This window comes from Biomphalaria glabrata, chromosome 4 (genome assembly GCF_947242115.1).
Source record: "Biomphalaria glabrata chromosome 4, xgBioGlab47.1, whole genome shotgun sequence".
In the NCBI taxonomy this organism is placed as follows: domain Eukaryota; kingdom Metazoa; phylum Mollusca; class Gastropoda; family Planorbidae; genus Biomphalaria; species Biomphalaria glabrata.
In genome coordinates, this window is record NC_074714.1 from 11462245 (window position 1) to 11480745 (window position 18501).

Genomic DNA, 18501 nt, shown 5'->3' on the forward strand with positions numbered 1-18501 from the left:
TATTATGTTACTTGATCTTGATGACGTGACACTTGCACACACAAATAACACAAACATTCACAAATTTCATTTTTTAAAAAGACAACACCTCCTTTATGCAAACGTATTTTGGGGATTGTTTTTCTCTTAAAAATTATTTTTTTTTAAAGTATTTTTTTAATGTTTTTGTTTTGTTTGTTTACAGCTAACAGTGGCGACTTGAAATCAAGTCTAAAATGTGACGTCCAACTTTCAGATCCACGCTTGATATCAACATTCCAGACTTGTCTCCTGAAAGTAGGTGGATGTGTCCAGTTTTGGGAGAAGAAATGTTCTGACGCTGAACAAAATCTAGGCCGCCTGTGTTGCCTGAAAGTAGGTGGATGTGTCCAGTTTTGGGAGAAGAAATGTTCTGACGCTGAACAAAATTTAGGCCGCCTGTGTCGCCTGAAAGTAGGTGGATGTGTCCAGTTTTGGGAGAAGAAATGTTCTGACGCTGAACAAAATCTAGGCCGCCTGTGTCGCCTGAAAGTACGTGGATGTGTTCAGTTTGTGTGTCGCTTGACCAAAAGTTCATTGACCTGCTGAAAACACAATGGGGAAAAATATTGTGCTACGCAAAGTCAAAATATCATTTGGTATTGAAACACAGCCCTTAAACCAGATTTTAATTCACACACTTTTACACACACACACACACATGCGCGCGGATAAAGCTTACACAGAAGCATACACACACACACATACACAACACACAAACACACACACACTGCGCAACGCTATGAGCTGACCCTCACGAGCTACAACTAAATAGAAACACACCTGAAACGGTTGACAATATTCTTAAATCTGCGTTAGAGTTTTATTTGCTAGCGTCACCATGAATAGACACAGGTACAGGCGAGGACTTAGAAGAAAACTTTATCGTACGAGAAGGAAACAGATCTTCACTCCTGTGAGATCTGTACTATCAAGGAGTAGGTTACAAAACCAGTGGACATGCGGCTCAAATCTGGTAAGTCATTTTACTCTTGTCTTGAACGATATTTCATTATTCCTAATCGTAACACATAAGATTACTCGGAAGTCAAAGCCATCTTTTAACCTTTGTTGAATCTCTTTCGGTCAATGTTGAACCTCTCTCGGCAATGACTGAATCTCTTTCTTTGGTCAATGTTGAATTTCTTGTGGTAAATGTTGAATCTCCTTTGGTCAATGATAATCTCTTCTGGTCAATAATCTTTTTCTGTCAATGTGAATCTCTTTAGGTCAATGCTGAATCTCTTTCGGTCAATGCTGAATCTCTTTCGGTCAATGCTGAATCTCTTTCGGTCAATGCCGAATCTCTTTCGGTCAATGCCGAATCTCTTTCGGTCAATGCCGAATCTCTTTCGGTCAATGCCGAATCTCTTTCGGTCAATGCCGAATCTCTTTTGGTCAATGCTGGATCCTTTTCGGTCAATGTTGAATCTCTCTTGCTTCCTTAAATCTTCCTCGCTTTTCTTTGAATCTCCCTTGCCCTAGATACAATTTCTCAGAATAAAAAAAATCGAATCTTAGTACACTCTCTTGACAACGTACAGCAAATAAGAGTATAGAGATGTTATATATCATAATAATCTTTATTCTTGGTGATGAACTTTCGTGTCCAATTGTGCATTACAAAATGGCAATACATAATCAGAGCCAACAATTGGTATGACAGAGTCAACGTACAGTACCCATGTCAGACCTTGTGGTCTATAGGGCAGTCGATGTAAAGGTCATCTGTTACTGTGGCCCGCGGTTAACGAGGGTGTCGTGTGGCCAGCACAACGACCAACCGCCTTTACTTATCCACAACAAATGTCAGGTACCCATTAGAGCTGGTGCACTCAAGGATACCGAAATTGAAAATATTGTCTTCCCCAGGTTTCGAACCCGGGAGACCCCGGTTCGGAAGCCATGCCCTTTACCCGCTTATTCACCGCGCCTCATAATTTGTATGATAGAACATGGAATATACAGTTTCTCATTAAACATAACCTGTGAAATTGAATGTGATGTAAATTTAAAGATATAAACATTGACTATAATTAAAGCATAGATTTATTCCACTTCCTGGTAGCTTGAATGTCATGCACTCTGGACATACATTTTATTTCATCAACACACAAACACACACGCACATGCGTATCACGCACGCACAAGCACACACACAAAAGCAAACACACACACAAGCACACACACACACACAAGCACACACACACACACACAAAAGCACACACACACAAGCACACACACACAAGCACACACACACACAAGCACACACACACACAAGCACACACACACAAGCACACACACACAAGCACACACATACACAAGCGCACGCACACTCGCACACACACGCACACACACACGCACACAAACGCACACACACACAAGCACACACACACAAGCACACACACACAAGCGCACACACGCACACACACACAAGCGCACACACGCACACAAGCACGCACACACACACAAGCACACACACACAAGCACACACACACAAACACACACACACACACAAACACACACACACACACAAACACACACGCACAAATAATTGCCGGAAATGAAAGCCAAGCCAGCAACTAATATTGTTTTATGTATGACTTGATGTATTTACGCCCCTTTCATGCCATCAGTCATACGTTTTCTAACCTGAGTGGGCGGACGGACAAAATGACGTCCAATGTGAGTGGTACACGCTAGAGACCTACTCTAAGTCATTGGTTTCATTGGCTGAGACAAAATATTCTATGTTAGAAAGATCGCTTATTTGTCCTACTGGAGGACAAGGGTCTTTATGAGTCTTTTACTAGCTTATCTTTTTGACATTATATTAGCTCTCCGTCTGTCTGTCCGTCTGTCTGCTACAAACATTTTTTCGCCCATTTCTTTTTTCCACTTCCCATTTTCGGATCAAGTTGAAATTGTGCACAATTATTTATATAGTCAATGACAACACATGGATCAATGATTAACCAATTATTTAATTCATATAGAAAGATATAGAGTGTAACATTGAAGTATTGAAAGATGTGGCAGTGATTTTTCGCCTTATATAGGCTTTGTTCTTTGTTGTTGTTTTTTTTAAAGTATTTTTTTTATTTTGTTTACTATATTAGTAAATGAAGGTTTAAAATTATGTATCTAAGAATCTAGTTATTTATACATAATGGTAAATGTAAGTATTAATGTAGAAAAAGTAAAACCCCAGGGCTGCATTTCGTGTCTTTTAATTAAAGCTATTCTGAAATATCTAGCTTTTTTTTTCTTTTTAAACAGCTTATAGCAACATACTCTGTCTGGTAAAATGTTTGAAAACGTTATTTCTCCCACACCCAATCTCGGATCAAGTTACACATTTGGACAATTATTTTCTTGTACCCGACAACACAGGAATCAAATTACAAATAGTTAACCGATGAGTTAACTATTAATATAATAATTGGTAATTAATTATTTTGTTTGGTATCGAACAAAGAAAATAGTACTTGACTGATGTGGCGGTATAAGCTGAATTAGTCCCCTTTATATTTTGTCGCTTTAAAGTTTGAACCTTACAATAGATAATTATAAAACTTATTTTCATAAGCACTTCGATGGCACAGTGGCTGTGCATCGGCTCTTGGAGGCTTGAGCCTTCCATTTTGAGTTACAGTCGTACTTTTTTAAAAATATAAAATACATTTTAAATAACCATTACGGTAACCTTCTCACAGATATCAGCTTCTTTCTCCATATTGATACAATTACAATTAATATAAGCTTTGACTTTTTAAAAAAAAAGTATTTTATATTTTTCCTGTTAATCTCACCTCGTGCCTACCTTAAAACTCACATGAGAATCTTAGAGTTTTGTTGACAAAACACAAACAGCTTGTACAATAAATACTTTAAAGGTTTAATTTCATTCTTTCTGTTTCTGTTCACAATAAATAATTTGTGTATAATTTCATTGTCCTCAGAGAGACCGAACCACAGAGATACAGTTGTCATCTGGAGCCCCAAACCTAAACTTTTTCCACGCCATGAATCACATGATTGGATGCGTCACGCCTATGCTTTCCAATATTTTGGACCTATTCTTTACGACCTACAGCGGTCAAGATCGTCCCCTTTTACTTTATCGACAGATTCTCGAGATGAACCTTCGGTTCACGCCTATTCTGGGCGTGTTCTTAGACGCCCTCCTGAAGCCGAACTTTGAGGAGCTGTATGGCCCAGAAGATTATTTGCAGGACATGGATGAGCTGTTAAGCGCTGCCTGCGAGAGTCTGGCCAAAAGTGAATCTGAACTGGAAACAGAGCGCAATGCGCGAAAAGTTCAATTTTTCAAGCTAATGGTTCTTCTGAGAGACGAGTTCGCGAGTAACACTGTGGTTCAGATGTCTCAGGAATCACCGACAGTTGAAGAAGAAGATTGAGTTCTGAGACAGATTTTTAAAACTTTTTAATCGTAAAAAATTTTTTAAGCATATCATAATAACGTATATCTGTAACAAAAAAAAATGAACGATAGAAAATTAAATCTAAACATTAAAAAAAAATCTTTTTTTGAGTGTGATTTTACCATCTGATGATAGAAGCCAAATTGTGTGTGCCATTAATTAATAAATAGAAAGAATTAAGAAAATCTAAAGTCAATTTATGACATCCAACAAAAGAAAAGCGCATACCAGTTTTAAGTTTTGTTTCGCTTACTTGACGTGGCAAGATGATTAAATTGTCTCTTCTATCATATCATGCACCATTGTACATTATGTAAATTTTCTAATAAATAAATTGGGAATTGGAATAAGTTGCAAACATAATATACAGATACATAGGTTGCTACATATACTAACATAAACATTTGAGATTATTTTAGTCTAAAATTAAGCCTGTATTGTTTTTGAAAATTTACATTCTCCAGGAATACAATCTGCTTTGTACCGAATTTATAACAAGTTCTCAGCGGCTTGACATCTTGAACATGAAAAAATAAAAATCTAGTCGGTTCTTAGACACTAATCAAGGTTGATCTTCAAAGGAGCATAGTGTCTAGTTCACGGACCTAGATATATTTTATCTAGACCTGACGCGCTGATCTCTAAACACTACACACATGTCCTGAAACACGGTTTTGTTTTGCAAACTAGTTAGATCTATAAGAAGTAAAGTTGTTTTTTTTTTTCAAACTTACCTTTATAACATATGCTTGATATAAAATGATAAAACAATGCAGTACAATGTTGTAGATCGGAAGGCAATAATTCCCAGACTCATTGTATATTTTTTAAACATCTAGAAAGATCTGCAATCTAAGATGGTACAATCTAAAATCATAACATTACTTAAATCAACAGGCTTGAAATATTTAGATGGATTGTCGAAACGGCGACATATGGAAACTAAAAGGAAATAGCTTTATACAAAATATTCACATGAATATACAGTTTGTGCTTACTACTTTAATAGCCTATATTTAAAATCCGCAAATTTGAATTGTATTATTTCTAGACTTTGAAAACTAAAGATCTCTACTTTTCTGATACAGAAGAGCGATTTCCAAGATTCATGAGACATATTCCCTTACAGCTTGACAGATAAATACGTAGATAACGATTTGTTTTACGAAATGTAGCTCTGATTCCAGTCCAGATCTAATATAATCTATCTACATATAGGTCTGTGGTCTAGTCTCTAGTCTCAGATCTAATATAATCTATCTACATAGAGGTCTGTGGTCTAGTCTCTAGTCTCAGATCTGTATCTAACTAGTGTATAATCGTATTCCACTTCCCAAGAACTGTCACGTCCACCAGTCTATGTCAGATACCCAAATGTTTAGGCTCTAGATTCTTCTCTTAAATCTATCTCGAACGTGCCCTCGAGTCCAAGGTAAAAGGAAGGAATTTATATAAGCCTTAAACATTTCTTTATTCAAGATCAAATCCATATTAGTCTTGACTCGGAACAAAATGAAATATAAGCGCCAAGGTTGTCTACGTTACACAGATGTTAAAATAATCTGAATCTCATGAACCCATTCTGGCTGGTATGCGACGTTTTGGTGTCAGGAGTTAGGTCGTGTAGATGTTTTAGAAAACACTCAACATTTTGTAATAAACATTTTTATATACAAAACAAAGAAGGATCTTCTGTGTATATAATTCTCTTCGTGGCCCAACCATGCAGGACAACACGATGAAAAAGTCACGGAAATATAACTCTTTTATTTCTGTAAGTCGGACTAGAGTTACCCTACGTAACTTTCGCGGTGACAGAGAGCAAGGCTAAGAAAAAAAAAGAGGGTGGGGGGCGTATGCTTCGCCGCGGGTCGGCTCATTTTTTTTTTATTTTGCTTGTTTTCTTATAGCAGCCGAGAGTGTGTTAATCTATTCTAGCCTGTTACACAAGGTCGAATTGGCCCCCCCTTAACACCTGACACTGTAATGTGAGAGGCTTCTTTAAAACAAATTTAGTCACAATTATTAAGTAACAATGGCAGACGTCACCAAGTCAGCATTTTGTTTCATTCAACCATCAGCTTAATAGTAAGAACAGCGCCAGGGTTCTCCAAGTGTCTGTAAGTAGTCTCAATAGTTTAGTTCCGTTTCGATGCTCTTAGTTTTTGACTTGGTCAAAGTGTAGACAAGATCTATAGTATAAAGCTGCAGACATAAAGTGATATTCTAGCTCTTAGAACATCCTAACTTCATCTAAGTACTGCTAATATTGCTGAAGCATGGCTAGATCAAATTTCAGTCCTGTTCATCTAATGTGTGAGATCCTAATACTTTTGTCACTTTGCTCAATCAGGGCAAGTTTTTCTATAGAGTCAAAAAATGGTGAGTGACTAATAGTATATTATACAATATTTGTGTTTAGTTCAATTTTTTTTACATTACCTCTATTCAAGTCACTCTTTCATGGAGGGTGGACGCTGATTTCGAATACTCCTCTAACGATTTTCCTATGACGCAGTTGATGCATATCGCTGAGAAAAGAATTACTAGCTCGATGACCACATTATAATTTTTCAAAGTAAAAATAGATAGAGGGTCTATTTGGCTAGAGACTTACAAATCTATATGTCTAGACTGACTAGAGCCAACATGGCGTAGTAAGCCGTATTACCGTAATTATGCGATAACAGTAAATTTAAAGTTGCTTCAATTTCGTTAAAGTTTTTAAGCTTTGCTTATATTTGTACGTAAATCTAATATAGATTACATATACATTCTAGATCTACAAATACAAGTAGATCTAGACTAGATTTTTAGAGTTCTAAATCAGAACTTTAGGTCTAGTGTTAAACCTAGAAGTCCATATAATAAATATTCCATTAAATAATCACATAAGTATATCTTCCCCGCTGGCCAATTCAGAAAATGCGGAGTTCAACTTCAAGGTAATCAAGCAGCCGACGGTGTCAGGAGTTCGATACACGAATTGAATCAAAATATAGTTTTAATATTTTTTTTAGCTATATCATTATATTTGAAATTTAATAATGGAGGTAGGATATTGTGTTTTTACAAAAAAAAATTTGTAAATGTTTTTCTTGTTTAAAAATGTTTGTATTGTTATTGTTGTTGTTGTTGTTATTTTATTTCTTTAACTCAATGTGATTAGTTTTCCTAGCTAGAAAGAAAACATCCATAGATCTATATGTTATGTGGTTAATTTGTAAAGCGCTGGCTTCCTAACCGGGAGTTTTGCGTTCAATTCCTGTTGAAGACTAGGATTTTTAATCTTGGGTTCTTTAGGGTGCCCTATCTAATCGGTACCTGACATTGGTTGGAGAAAGAGTATTTTAAATATCTCTCTCTCTCTCTCTCTCTCTCCCCCCCTATCTCTTTCTCTCTCTATCTCTAATTTTCTGATCAGTACAAATTGTACAGAACCAGTTCAAAACTTTTTCTAACTAGCCCAGACACAGTCATCATCATCATCATCATCATCAAACTCCATTCTGAGTGAAGGCTTGAGAGGCTCAAATCCTCTCTTGCAAACGCCCTGGAAAGAAGCCCTGCTGTCTTGCGTAGTGCATACATGTCATAATACAGATCGAGAATATTTGGTTTCCCAGACCTGTTGAGACGGAGCTCAGCAAGTCTGGGGTAGTCAAAAAGTCAGTAAGTCAGTCTGAACACTTTCTTAATTGTTGGTCATCCAAGTCAACTAAATACATTTTAGATCCACACATACATCCTTGACTCGTGAACTTCCTAGTTTATGTTTCACTTAGATTCGCTTCCACGTGATACCTTGACAATAATCTCACTAAGTTTTTTTCATGCAATGTTCACTAAAAGATCTAGATCTTTGTTTATGCTTCTTTGCAGCTTGTCCGCCGATGAAGCTAGATCTGGTCATCATAGTGGACACATCGACCAGCTTGACGGAGAACAATTTTACACTAGTCCTAGACTTCATCGAGAAAATCTTAAGACTGCTACCCCTAGGGCCTGACAATGTCAGAGTGGCCTTAGTACGATCCTCCATGAAAGCTAGCATTGTTTCCTATTTAAACGACAGAATGAATCAAGAGGAGAAAATCAAAGATGTATTTAAAATCGAACTCGGGTAAGGTTTTAGTTTGACTTTAATCCAGATTTCAAAGTTTAATCAACAGGTTTTTTTTTTACAAAGTTTATATCAATTCACTCTATCTGTCTGTCTGGTCAAAATTTGTACAGGCTATTTCTCGCACATCCAATCTAAGTCAAGCGGAAATTTTGCACAATTATTTCTTTTACCTGACAACACAATCATCAGAAAAAACAAGGTTATAAATACAGTTTGTATGGAAACACAAACTCAAAATCGGCCCCCCGAAATCGTCCACCCAGGCAGGTAAAAAGGCAGGGCTCAATATTTTCAGAAAGAACATCAGAATTAAATTCGATCAAAACAAATGAAGAGAGAATTGAGAAAGAAGGTTGACAGATTTTGTGTGGTGCCCCAGCGGTCCAGCAAACCAAAGGATAGTTGAAAGTGAATGTGAAGTTGAATGTGGACCTGGCCTAACTGATGTATTATAATGAATATCTAATTTAACTAATTGCTTTGTAAATGATCAAAACAAAAAAATAAAACATTTTGGAAAAAAAAATGTTCCTTTAGTTAGGCGTTCTGTGTTATTTGCCGTAGTGGCAGGTCAGGCGATAATATGAAAAACTACTTATTAATTGTTGTTTTAAATTATGTCCAACTTATATGCATACTAAACAGATTTTTTCTCTTTAAGAAAAAAGTAAACATTTTTTCCCTGTGTAAATGTAGTATGACAGTACTTACATAACTTAGCAATACAAATGTGAAAAAAATTTTTTTTGACAAAAAATCAAAAACTATTTGCATAAATGTGTTAAAATATGGCTAATGGTTTACTCCCCTACTAAAGGGCCTCCAGTGTATGTTACTATTAATAGTGAATAGTTGTAAAAGTGGTGTATTTTTATGAAAAAACAGCTTGCATAAGTAATTTAAAAAATTAGATTTTTCGCTTATAGAAAAGAAAAAAGTAGCCTTTGCATCAGAACTTTGGACTAAAATATTATGATGTCGAATTTTCACTATCTTTTCTAGTTTACTAGATCTAAACGGGACAGACGGACAGACGGTTAGACGGACAGACTTTTCGCACAAAACTAATAGCGTCTTTTCCCCCTCTCGAGGCGCTAAAAATTAATCAATTAGTAAATTAACTATTGGTAATAAATTATTTTGTTTAGAATGTCGAACAAGGGAAAGAAATAGTAATTGGCTGAAGTGATGGTATAAGCTGAATAAGCTGAAGTAGTCTGCTTTAAAGGTTGTCGTATGAGTCTTAGTGAACACAAAACTGAAAACTAGGACGATACTATAGAATTAATAGATAACTTTACAATCTTCCATGTTCATAAGCTCTCCACTAGCAGAGTGGTTAACTTGTTGGCGGCTTAAGAAGCCTGAGAAAATGATTTTTTATTGTTAGTCTGATTCCCAAAGTGTTCTATATAGATCTCCAGGGGTCTACAAAGACTTCCAAGGGGTCTACGAAGACCTCCAGGGGTCTACAAAGACTTCCAAGGGGTCTACGAAGACCTCCAGGGGTCTACAAAGACTTCCAAGGGGTCTACAAAGACTTCCAAGGGGTCTACGAAGACCTCCAGGGGTCTACAAAGACTTCCAAGGGGTCTACGAAGACCTCCAGGGGTCTACAAAGACTTCCAAGGGGTCTACAAAGACTTCCAAGGGGTCTACAAAGACTTCCAAGGGGTCTACAAAGACTTCCAAGGGGTCTACGAAAGTGATAAAAAATTGGAGGTCTAAGAGATGTCCACGATAAAAGATTTCATTTCAGCAGGTCGTGACTTAAATTTTTACATCCCATTAATGCAATTAATACACTAATATATGCATTGTACCTGAGTTAATCCTTTAAATATTTATCCTAATATTCAAATGAAAAATTGTATTTAATTGCCATACTTATTTAAAAAGCTTAATTTTGTCTATAAGTAACTAATGTTTAATAAAAAGATTCATTCCTCTATTTTCAAACAAGCGGGTGCCCAAGTCCCTTTTTTTTATGACGATATGAAACTAATTATACTGGAGGATCATTTGAGACAATGCCACTCTGATAAAATAGATAAATGTTTGAAAAACTTTCGAATGTTCAAAGATAAAATAAATTCAAAATAGAACTACAAAATCTCTCTTCGACATCATATTGAGATGATAATTGTTTGTGAGCGTCTAACAGTATCTATTTACTTTTAGCAGAATACGGTAAAACATTGATTTTACCAGCCGTTGTAGTTTTAAATACTGTTTTACACAAGCCTACATCTGATATTATTAAAAGAATGTCTTTAAACATCAATACAGTTCAAGGGCACATTGTAGGCATGAGTTCTAAAATTAAAAGCTTCTTATGTAATTCCTTGCAAACGACATATAAACAGTCTGGAGACAGCGGAGTGAGATGCTCTGACAGGGTGTAGCGCGGTGTGCTGCAAACTAACGAAAAAAAGAAAACATGGCAAGGTGTTTACGAGACAATAAAGTTTGGGAACCACTGGTCTAGGTCTATTACAAATTTAATTACATTTGTGAACGAGACTATAAAACATTAAATAACTATACAATCTTCCATATTCATACGCTCTCAACTAGCAGAGTGGTTACCGTGTTGAGCCATGAGTTCGAATTCAGGTCGCCCCCCCCCCTTTTTTTTTTTCATAAATGCTTTTAAGCGTCCCCGCGAAAGGGATATAGACGTTATTAGTTTTGTGTGGTCTGTCTGTCCATCCGTCCGTCCCGTTTAGATCTCGTAAACTAGAAAAATAGTGAAAATCCGACATCATAATATTTTAAACCAGTCAAAGTTCTGATGCAACGGATACTTTTTTTTCCGAAAGCGAAAAATTTAATTTTTAAAATCAACTATGCAAGTAGTTTAATTCATAAAAATATACCATTTTAACAACTATTAACAATTAATAGTAACAAACATGGGAGGCCATTTAATAAGGGATATCGCTATTTACTATATTGTTAACAAATTTATGCAAACGGTTTTAGTTTTTTTGTAAAAAAAATGTATTTTTACAATTGTTTTGCTAAATACAGTAATTTCTGTCATACTAACTACTACATTTTTTAAGATAAAGAATCCATTAAGTATGCATAAAAGTGGAACATAAATTAAAACAGCAATTAAAAAGTAGATTTTTCAAATTATAGCGTGAAAAATATCCTACCCTCACATAAATATAACAGATAACTAAAGGACATTAGTTTTTACGGGAATGTTTTTTTTCGTGAGGCTTTGAATAAGAGATTGGCTCTTTACAAACAATTAGATTAATTAGTTAATCATTATATGACATCAGTTAGACCAGGCTCATATTTAACTTCGCCTTCACTTTCAACTATGCCTTGGTCTGCTGGACTGTTGGGGCACCACACAAACTGTCTTTGTAATTTTGTTTTCTATTGAAGAGGTGGTTTTTAGCTTAAAACCCAGCTGGAGGTGTTTTTTTTTTAAACTCAAAACCCATTGCATGGGGTTTTAGCTTAAAGCCCTCGGGAGAGGTTTTAATTAAACACAAACCCCTCTTGGCTATACCCATAGAATCTAAGGACTGATATATGCATATATATATTGTAAAAAATCGCTCCCCTCCAACTCAAATGTTCTGGGTCCGCTAGTGTTGAAAGCTAATAAGAGGATTCGACAAACGAAAACCACAATATAGTAAATTTTTATTTTGTAACTTTGAGAATTTCCTATAAACCAAATTTACATTTCATCTTTAAATTATTAGATATATATATGCTAACAACACTTTTTACTGTGCAGGTATGAAGTCACTTACACTAGTGAGGCACTAGGCTTAACCAGTCACTATGTCCTGAGAGAAGTGAAAGGGGATCGTCCAGATGTACAGGATATGATTATCCTGATCACGGACGGAAAGTTATCATTTTCTTTTTCCACGAAAAGGGAAGCAGAGAAGTTAAAAAGGAAAACATCCTTAAAGGTGAGTTGTAGGAGTTACCATTGGCAACATTATAATAATAATAATAATAATAGTAATAATAATTCGAAACATATTGATATAGTGCATTAAAAACAATTCAAGAAAATAATAATTTTATAAGTAAAGCGAATGCATTAATTCAAGATTATAAAAATATTAGGAATGGAGATTAAAAATAGCTATACGACCTAGATATCTAGATCCAATTATTGAATGAAAACATTGGCTTGTGCACGAGATCAAGATGTCAAATATATTTTATAATTAAAGCGAACGCGTGAATGTAACTGTTAATATAACATTGTTAGTTTAATTTAATGTAGTTATAGATATAAAATGGCTGCCTGGCCGTGCGGTTTGCGCGCTGGACTGTCGTTCGGATTTATTGACGGTCGAAAGTTCAAACCCTGCCCGCTCCCATCCCCCGTCGTCCTGCGGGAGGTTTGGACTAGGAAGTAAACTATCTTCAACTCTGAAGGAACATCCGAAACATGTAAAACATTTTACAAACATTTTACAAAACAAACTTGAATGCCATAGTAGTCTAGTCAATAACTAAAGACTTTGAGCCTAGTAAATGGCTTGTGTTGACCTAGATCTAGCTACACATTACATGCTATCTATGACGACATGATGAATGAAACTATTTCAGTTATACGCAAATTAATACCCGCGGGCCGCTGGTAATATATGACTAGATGAATTACAGAAATGGGAATCAAATTGGAGCATGTCTTTCCACCCAGAAAAATTTCAGTTGTTAAGAGTAACAAACAAACTAAAACAAATTAATCCCTTTTATCTTATTCATGGCAAACCAGTAACACAGACTAAAAACGCAAAATACCTAGGTGTTATAATAAATGAAAAACTGTCATGGAATCCACACATTGATGAAACTACAAAAAAAAATCAAACAAAGCATTAGGATTTATTAAAAGAAATTTCTATAAATCAAATAAGAACATAAAACTAAAATGTTATTTAACCTTGGTTAGGCCAATAATAGAATATGCATCCTCCGTTTGGGACCCCTCAACTCAAGAAAACATTAAAAAACTGGAACAGACACAAAATAGAGCAGTGAGATTCATAACAAACGAATATTCACATTTGACTAGAGTAACACCTTTAGTAAAATCACTAAATTTAGAAAGCCTTCAGGACAGAAGGCTCATAAGTAAAGTAGCAATCATACATAAAACACTGAACCATAATCTTCAAATACAAAAACAAAATTTAATAAAATACTATGAAAGACACAAGATAAAGGCACATTCCTCGTCCCATATGCTAGGACAAATTTGTACAAACACTCCTTCTTCCCTAGCGCTATTAGAGCATGGAATGGGTTGCCTGAGCTAGCCAGGAAAACCAGTGACTTGGCAGAATTTAAGTCATTGGTTAATATGCATGACTAAATGCATGACGCGTAGGACGTAATCATTGATGAAACTACAAAAAAATCAAACAAAGCATTAGGATTTATTAAAAGAAATTTCTATAAATCAAATAAGAACAGAAAAATAAAATGTTATTTAACCTTGGTTAGGCCAATAATAGAATATGCATCCTCCGTTTGGGACCCCTCAACTCAAGAAAACATTAAAAAACTGGAACAGACACAAAAAAGAACAGTGAGATTCATAACAAACGAATATTCACATTTGACTAGAGTAACACCTTTAGTAAAATCACTAAATTTAGAAAGCCTTCAGGACAGAAGGCTCAAAAGTAAAGTAGCAATCATACATAAAACACTGAACCTTAATCTTCAAATACAAAAACAAAATTTAATAAAATACTATGAAAGACACAAGATAAAGGCACATTCCTCGTCCCATATGCTAGGACAAATTTGTACAAACACTCCTTCTTCCCTAGTGCTATTAGAGCATGGAATGGGTTGCCTGAGCTAGCCAGGAAAACCAGTGACTTGGCAGAATTTAAGTCATTGGTTAGTATGCATGACTAAATGCATGACGCGTAGGACGTAATCATCTTCTTTTTTGAAGTAACGTCTGTATTATATAAGATAAGATAAGATAGTATATTATAAAGTAGAAAGTAAGGTGTATGGATGTATGTATATTCCGAATAGAAGTCAAAACCGTTTCACCAATCTTGATAAAACTTGGCAGAAATGTTCCTTGGGTACTAACTTAGACCGTAGTGTATGTATTGTAGCCCTAAAACAAACTTAAGACCCTCAAAAAAAAAGTTGACCAACTCAATGAAAGAATTATAACTTCATCGATCTAGGCTATGTTTACTATGTTTGCATGAAAAGATTGAAAGGATCTAGATCTAATTTTAAGAACTACACTTTGTGCAGATATTTTTTTACTTTGACACATTGAAATATAAGATACAGTCTATTGATTTCATTATTTAATAAAATTAAGCTTCAAATTTGTGTTTTAAAAGCATTTTTACATAAATTCGTTCCTTATATCTGCGAATTTAGAATTCCTAACTTCATTCTTTCATTAGACATTACACGAAATGTTACAAATCTCTCTATTCCTAGGTCTAAAACTCTAATTCAACTCTAAGATGATACAACTTTTCTTGGCAAAGATAGTTTTATAATTAAACACATGAACATATTAATTACAGTCCATTCATTTCATATTTTAATCAAATTAACATTCAAATTTGTTTTTCTAAAGCATTTTTACATAGATCTACATTCGTTCGCCAATGTTTTCTTAAAAAATTGAATTCAGGTCAATTAGCTATTTTTGCTCCATTCATAATATATTTTTTATTCATGAATTCATGCATTCGCTTTACTTATAACATTATTATTTTCTTTAATTGTTTCTAATGCACTATATCAGTGACTATATCAGCAATACGCAAGTTAAGACCTGCGGGCAGTGGGTAATATCTGTCTAGTATATATATATATACTATGGTAATTGTTGTATTCTCTGGCGTTTTCAGTTAGTCTAAACTTTCTTTTTAGATTTTGACCATTCTCATCACAGAAAGCATCGATGTGTCTAGGTTAATATATCTTGCCTCAGGTCAGGATATGCTTCTGAAGATGGATTCATTCACAGAGTTAAATCGTCATCTGGATCAACTGAAGCCTGTCGTCTGCTCTGGTCAGTCACACCCCCTCCCCCATAAGCCCCCTTTTTTTGTTTGTTATCATTAATTTGTACTTCTACTGACATAATGACATTGTGCCAAGATTTTCATATTAACATATTACATTTACTTAGTTGTAGCTTTAGCACTATTTTGTGCTTTACTGTTTTTTATGTACTAAAGTGCCTGTAACGTGGATGCAGCTAGGGTTAATGGTCGGCAAAGGGTGGACATGTCCTCTTTTTTCAGGTTGCGTCCTCTACTTGGCAGTAGTTGGCCTAAAATCTGAAAAGAAACGGCTCTTACTTTGTAATTTGTTGTAATTGTATATTATTCAACAGTCCAATTTAATCCTTCATATCCTGTACTCTATTATAAGCAATTCTTGTAGAAAGGGATATATATATATATATATATATATATATATATATATATATATATATATATATATATTTCGCCAGTTTTGTTGTTTGACCCAAAGTAAATAATTGTATGCTGAAAGAGGATTTGTAATAAATTACATTAGTGCCTAATATAATAAATACACATTCGTTATTAACTAGTTGCATGACTTAATAGTAAAACGTCTGTTATTTTCCCTGCAGGTGGTACTCAAGGTTTAGCCTCACATGCTCCGATGTTGGAATCCACTGTGATAATTAGTTCAACTAGTACAACCCCTGACGACACAAAATTAACTCTCAAGATGTCATCATCCTTCACTGATGGCACTGCACCACCACTGACGGCAGTGACTGACAGACAGGATCCAACTGCATTGCTCTCATCCACCACCACTGACAAGACATTAACGCCTTTCAGATCGAATCTAGTCACAAAACTACCTCCTTCAATATCAGACACAAAACCGCAATATCCATCTCTTTCAGACATAGTAAAATCAACATCGTCAGTAATTTTAAACACACTTGCGTTTCTATCAACATCTATATTAAACGAAGTACAACAACCAGCAACTTCTCATTCTGAGACAGTCAAATTGCCATCGACCCTCTATATAGACGCAAAAACATTGACACCAAAATCAAATTCAGATGCAGTAAAATCGCCATCAACACTCAAAACAGACACAATAACATTGACACCAAAATCAAATTCAGATGTAGTAAAATCGCCATCAACACTCATTACAGACACAATAACATTGACACCAAAATCAAATTCAGATGCAGTAAAATCGCCATCAACACTCATTACAGACACAATAACAAGGACATCAAAATCAAATTCAGATGCAGTAAAATGGCCATCGACAGTTATTACAGACACAGTAACATTGACACCAAAATCAACTTCAGATGCAGTAAAATGGCCATCAACTGTTACTACAGACACAGTAACATTGACACCAAAATCAACTTCAGATGCAGTAAAATGGCCATCGACTGTTATTACAAACACAGTAACATTGACATCAAAATCAAATTCAGATGCAGTAAAATGGCCATCGACTGTTATAACAGACACAGTAACATTGACACCGAAATCTAATTCAGATGAAGTAAAATGGCCATCGACTGTTAATACAGACACAGTAACATTGACACCGAAATCTAATTCAGATGAAGTAAAATGGCCCTCGACTGTTATTACAGACACAGTAACATTGACACCGAAATCTAATTCAGATGAAGTAAAATGGCCATCGACTGTTAATACAGACACAGTAACATTGACACCGAAATCTAATTCAGATGAAGTAAAATGGCCATCGACTGTTAATACAGACACAGTAACATTGACACCGAAATCTAATTCAGATGAAGTAAAATGGCCCTCGACTGTTATTACAGACACAGTAACATTGACACCGAAATCTAATTCAGATGAAGTAAAATCGCCCTCGACACTCATTACAGACACAAAAACATTGACACCAAAATCAAATTCCGATGCAGTGAAATTAATTTTACCATGCGCTCCTATCACAATTGACTCTCTATCACCATCAAGTACCGAAGGAAACTCCGAGAGTGTCATCGCCCTCAACTACCAAGACAGTAAAATCGCCCTAACCATTAATGTCAAACACAGCAAGCTTGCTGTTAACATTAATATCGGTTAAAATAAAATAATACTAATTTCTGTTTAGAAAAGATATCTTCTTGACTTTTTGATAGGGTAATGAATTTACAATATTTGGAATAGCCAGTGTTATAATTGAAGAAAATAAAATATGGATTGTATTTTTTTCTATTCATATATTAACGGCAGTGGCGTCACTAGAGTGGGAGTCACCCGGTGCGGTCAGCTCAGGGTGTCACCCCCCCCCTCACCCCAAATTCCATTTACATATACTTTATAATTACCAACATTAATTAATTATTAAATAACTATAAAATTTTTAGTTTCTTCAAGAAAAAGTTTGCTGTCTTTAGATGTCTTCTCAATCATGGTATTATTGTTTAAATGTCGTCTTTTGGAGAATCATCATATACGATACTAATTTTCAAACTTACATCTACAATACTTTGTCGGTTCATGAAATAAAGACTTTTTTGTTTATCTGCAAAATCAATGACTGCTTCTAGTATGAGTAGAAGCTCAGCTTTAAAAAAAGATCAATGCCTAGATATGCGTGGAGTTGAAGTGGTAAAGCGCTTGGCTTCCGAACCGGAGGTTCCGGGCTCTAATCCTGGTGAAGACTGGGATTTTTAATTTCGAAATCTTTATGCGCCTATGAGTCTATTCAGCTCTAATGAGAATCTGACATTGGTTGGGGAAAAGTAAAGGCGGTTGGTGGTTGTGCTGGCCACATGACGACCTCGTTAACCGTGGGCCACAGAAACACATAACCTTTATATTATCTACCCCATACACCGCAAGGTTTGAAAGGGGAACTTGC

At 35.4% G+C, this 18501-nt stretch overlaps 2 protein-coding genes across 2 annotated transcripts; both read left to right on the forward strand.

The window, feature by feature from the left end:
• Positions 1–230: 230 nt before the first annotated feature.
• Positions 231–4476, forward strand: LOC106058719 (uncharacterized). Its single transcript, XM_056027108.1, has 2 exons — positions 231–994; positions 3981–4476. Exons 1-2 carry the CDS (start codon positions 860–862, stop codon positions 4437–4439), a joined length of 594 nt encoding a protein of 197 aa, XP_055883083.1. The 5' UTR covers positions 231–859; the 3' UTR covers positions 4440–4476.
• Positions 4477–6563: 2087 nt separating this feature from the next.
• LOC106058716 (uncharacterized) lies at positions 6564–17721 on the forward strand. The gene is made up of 5 exons (XM_056026294.1): positions 6564–6845; positions 8346–8586; positions 12356–12536; positions 15508–15649; positions 16241–17721. Exons 1-5 carry the CDS (start codon positions 6743–6745, stop codon positions 17719–17721), a joined length of 2148 nt encoding a protein of 715 aa, XP_055882269.1. The 5' UTR covers positions 6564–6742.
• Positions 17722–18501: the final 780 nt, after the last annotated feature.

Excerpts from the sequence above, each read along its gene's own strand:
- LOC106058719 (XM_056027108.1), top strand. The coding sequence starts at position 860 with ATGAATAGACACAGGTACAGGCGAGGACTTAGAAGAAAACTTTATCGT. Across the intron at positions 995-3,980 it reads GGACATGCGGCTCAAATCTG|AGAGACCGAACCACAGAGAT; the intron begins GTAAGTCATTTT and ends CATTGTCCTCAG.
- LOC106058716 (XM_056026294.1), top strand. The coding sequence starts at position 6,743 with ATGGCTAGATCAAATTTCAGTCCTGTTCATCTAATGTGTGAGATCCTA. Across the intron at positions 12,537-15,507 it reads AAAGGAAAACATCCTTAAAG|ATTTTGACCATTCTCATCAC; the intron begins GTGAGTTGTAGG and ends CTTTCTTTTTAG. Across the intron at positions 15,650-16,240 it reads GAAGCCTGTCGTCTGCTCTG|GTGGTACTCAAGGTTTAGCC; the intron begins GTCAGTCACACC and ends TTTTCCCTGCAG.